Source organism: Malurus melanocephalus, unplaced genomic scaffold, assembly GCF_030028575.1.
Source record: "Malurus melanocephalus ecotype Western Australia unplaced genomic scaffold, MMel_1.1 scaffold_279, whole genome shotgun sequence".
NCBI lineage: Eukaryota > Metazoa > Chordata > Aves > Passeriformes > Maluridae > Malurus > Malurus melanocephalus.
Window position 1 is genome coordinate 1000407 of NW_026623511.1, and position 3626 is coordinate 1004032.

The 3626-nt window shown below is 57.6% G+C and overlaps 1 protein-coding gene across 1 annotated transcript in view; it reads left to right on the forward strand.

Moving 5' to 3' along the window:
• The first annotated feature begins 327 nt into the window (after positions 1-327).
• LOC130579575 (C-factor-like) overlaps positions 328-3626 on the forward strand; it is a 4972-nt gene continuing 1673 nt past the window's right edge. Inside the window, exons 1-5 of the mRNA XM_057376484.1 lie at positions 328-520; positions 877-928; positions 1090-1277; positions 1562-1720; positions 1836-1955. Of these exons, the coding sequence (XP_057232467.1) occupies positions 374-520; positions 877-928; positions 1090-1277; positions 1562-1720; positions 1836-1955 (666 nt within the window). The 5' untranslated portion in view covers positions 328-373. The remainder of the gene's footprint in view (positions 521-876; positions 929-1089; positions 1278-1561; positions 1721-1835; positions 1956-3626) is intronic.

Genomic DNA, 3626 nt, shown 5'->3' on the forward strand with positions numbered 1-3626 from the left:
AATGTGAAAAGACCATTGAGCCCAAAGGATGCTTGTGAAGRTGTCAAGCCCACCTGAGCCATGGAGGTTTCCACTATGACCCACACTCCCTCCCTCCTCACCCAAAACAGCCCGACCTGGCTTATGGCACCACGTTTCCCAAGGACAGCAGAATATGTCTGGAAAAGCCAAGCGATTATTGCTGTTAGATAACTAGGATTGGTCCCCAGCCAGGAGCTATGTGCTTGAGCTCAAAAAGCGGGAACATTTACTCCTCCTGGACAGAAGCCAAGGGTTGGTGCAAGCCCTGAGTCAGTGGGGTGGGACATGCTATAAGGAAGTATCAGAGAGCTGAGCAACCAGTGCAAGCTGTAGTAGAGAGAGAAGAAACAACATGGGAGAGCTGTGTGTACGCTCCGTTCTGGTGACTGGAGCCAACCGTGGCCTCGGTCTGGGGTTTGTCCAGCATTTTCTGAGGATGCCAAAACCACCTCAGTGGATCTTTGCGACCTGTCGGGACCCCAAGGGACAGCGAGCACAGGTGAGRCTGGGCYGGGAGGCAGTGGCTGTGCTGRRAGATGRGAGCACTCAGTGCCAGGGGRAGATTGGATCAGGGATGGCATTTGCAGTCAGGTGCCCATAGTCCAGGGCAGCTGGGCTGGGACACGGTGGGGGCAGCTGTGCATGGGATGTGTGGAGGGGACAGAGGTGTGTGGTGTGTGCAAGAGATGGAGAATGTTCCCTGTGTATCGAGATCAGGGCAGCTGGAGCAGGGTCTGGGCATCAGGGGGAGCAGGGACAGAGCTGGAGGGACACRGGCTCTGGCTGGCTGTGCTGGGTGAGCCTTGGCACAGCTGCTCCAGCCTGTTGGTGCCAACGCTGCCACCCCTCTTGCAGGAGTTACAGAATTTGGCYTCCAAACATCCCAACCTGGTCATCATCGCTCTCGGTACGTTCCGTCTCAGCYCAGTTCCTCTGGTGMATGCCAGGGCAMTCATCACAGCCCTGGGAGCTCCACACTGGAGGCAGCTGTGAGGGCACATCCCTGGGGGACACAGGGGACACYAAAGCACCACAGGGACACTGACCTCCCCTRTGTTGGCTCTGCAGAAGTTGCCAACCCCGCCAGCATCAAGGCAGCTGCAGCCAAGGTTGGGGAGCACCTGGGGGGCTCTGGGCTGACCCTCCTCATCAACAATGCGGGAATGGTGAAGTCTAAGAACCTTGAGGATGAAACATTGGAGGACATGACCGAGACTTACACCACCAACACAACTGGGCCCCTGCTGATAGGCCAGGTGAGTATCCTGCACTACAGAAGAATCCCTCCTTTGTCCCAAACTGAACAACAGAGTAGATCTGAAGGGCCAGTGGGAGGGGCTCCCATCATTGCTCAGGTGCTCTGTGGGCTCTCAGTTGATGAGAAGTTTCTGGARCCATGGGCTGGAGCTCAGGAGCTGGAGCCTGGCAGGGAAGAGGAGGATGCTCCAGTGCTGGTGCCAAGTTTCCCACTGTGGAAGRAGCTGCTCCCCTGCCCTGTGCCACATCCATGTGTGCTCYTGTCMCCTCTGTGTCCTCACAGGCATTCCTGCCCTTGCTGAAGAAGGCTGCCCAGGGGAGCCCAGGCTCAGGGCTGAGCTGCAGCAAGGCTGCCATTGTCAACATTTCCAGCATTGGTGGCTCCATTGCTAGTTCCTTTGGTTGGGAGCAGATGCAAGTTGTGTCATACCGCTGCAGCAAGGTATTGTCACATGGGCTGGGGACAAATTTACTTCCCGTGTCCTGTCCCAGGTGTTGTGGGTCCATTTACAATACCCCTTCCATGCCACCACCATCCCCTCCCTGTCTCCCCACAGGCTGCTCTGAACATGCTGACCAAGTGCCAGTCCCTGGCATACAAAGAGCATGGCATCCTCTGTATCGCTCTCCACCCTGGCTGGGTGCAAACTGAGTTGGGCGGCTCTACTGGATACACGGTAGGAATTCAATTGGGGCAGGTCCATCAGATCTTCTGTGCTCATTTTCCATGKGTGGGAGTTGCTGCCCTGAGCTCCCGCCCATGAATTCCCTGCCTGCCCAATGGCTGCTGGGGCAGCTCTCCCTGTCCTGGTCCTGGCTGCTRGGTGCSCYCATCCCCTCAGTTCCCTGTTCAGTCCCTCTGTCCAGGATGTTCTGGGTTTTCAGCTTTCCCCTTTGCCCTGGGAGGGGCAAAGACTTCTTCCAATCTTGGCTNCGGGATGGCCCCTTCCCACATGAGGTGGTGCCCACAGCTGCCCCTGACCCACAGCTGTCACTGGCATCCCCATGAGTGACAACCTGCAGGTCCCATGGCACCGTGAGTGCCCTCTGGAGACCTCCCCTCCAGGAGGCACTGGAGAAGCTGGAGCAGGTCCCCTCTCCTGAGGGGARAGAGATCTTCTGAGCTCCTGCAGGACTGGGGAAAGGCTGGGTTTTCTGAGGGGCTGGGGGTCACAGGGACCAGGTGCCMTCTCCCCTCAGCWGGGGGATGCCTGGTCACAGGTGGGACAGAGGGACACRCAGCACTCGGGCAGAGCACAGGGATCCTGTGCCCRGCTCAGACCAGGGGTTTCAGAYTGAGTGTGGAGATGGAGCAGAGAGGCATCAGCTGCMAGAGTTTATAGAGATGGGGGGTATAGAGGGACCAGAGGGGCACAGGAGGAGTGGGAAAGGGGAGAAAAGAGGCATCCCAAGCCCTTCTCGAAGCTCCACAGCCAAGCACCTCATCCCCATCTACTGGGCAGCCTGAAAGAGGCACAGCCCTGCTACCACAAGCCAGAGTATGGGTGGGCAGGAGAGGRGACATTTCCTGGGCAGAATGGCTATGAAGGTGGGAAATGGGACTTGGTCCTGGGACAAAACATCAGCACAACCCTCCTGAGAGGTTCAGTCCCCRGTGCTGCTGTCCCAGTCTCTGTGAGAACCAGGCAGTGAGTGCRTGGCTGGGGCAGGGGGTGCCCCATGGGCTCCCTCCCCTCCATGGGCCCTGTGCCTGGCACAGCATCCCCAGCACCTCCCCTGCACCTCACCTTGCTGGYCCGGTACGGGTACATGGGAGCCTCTGGCAGCCCRAGGCACAGCCYGATGGAGCCCAGTTTGGTGCAGATGTTGATGGCTCAGACCCTGCTGCAGCTCAGACYCTCCTTCCCTTGGGCGCCTGYTCCAGCAGCAGCAGAAATTCCTGCTGCAAGGACACAGATGCTGCATTAAGATGTGGCAAGCCCAAGGCCAGCAGCTGGTGATRTGCCGGSCATGCAGGTGCCCATCCTTCTGCCAGGAGACTGCATCCACTATGATTGCTTCCCTCCATKGCTGCTTTGTTTCTCTTGACAGTCAGGGAAYAGGCATTGGCTTGGATGATGCAAGAACAAAGCAGAGAATGTCTGCTCAAGGCCGTGTGAGGAATGTCCTGACTCAGAGGCCCTGAGAAGTGAGATGAGATCAGACTGTTCCCAGAGCTGTGTGTGTCTAATGAGGAAAGCCCWTCTTGTAAAGGTGTCAAGCCCACGTGAGCCATGGCACTTCCCCCATCCCTTCTACATGCTGCTCTTCCCTCCTCACCCACATWATCTCCTGGCTTATGGCTGCAGGTTTCCCAATGACAGCAGAATCTGCCTGGAAACACCAAG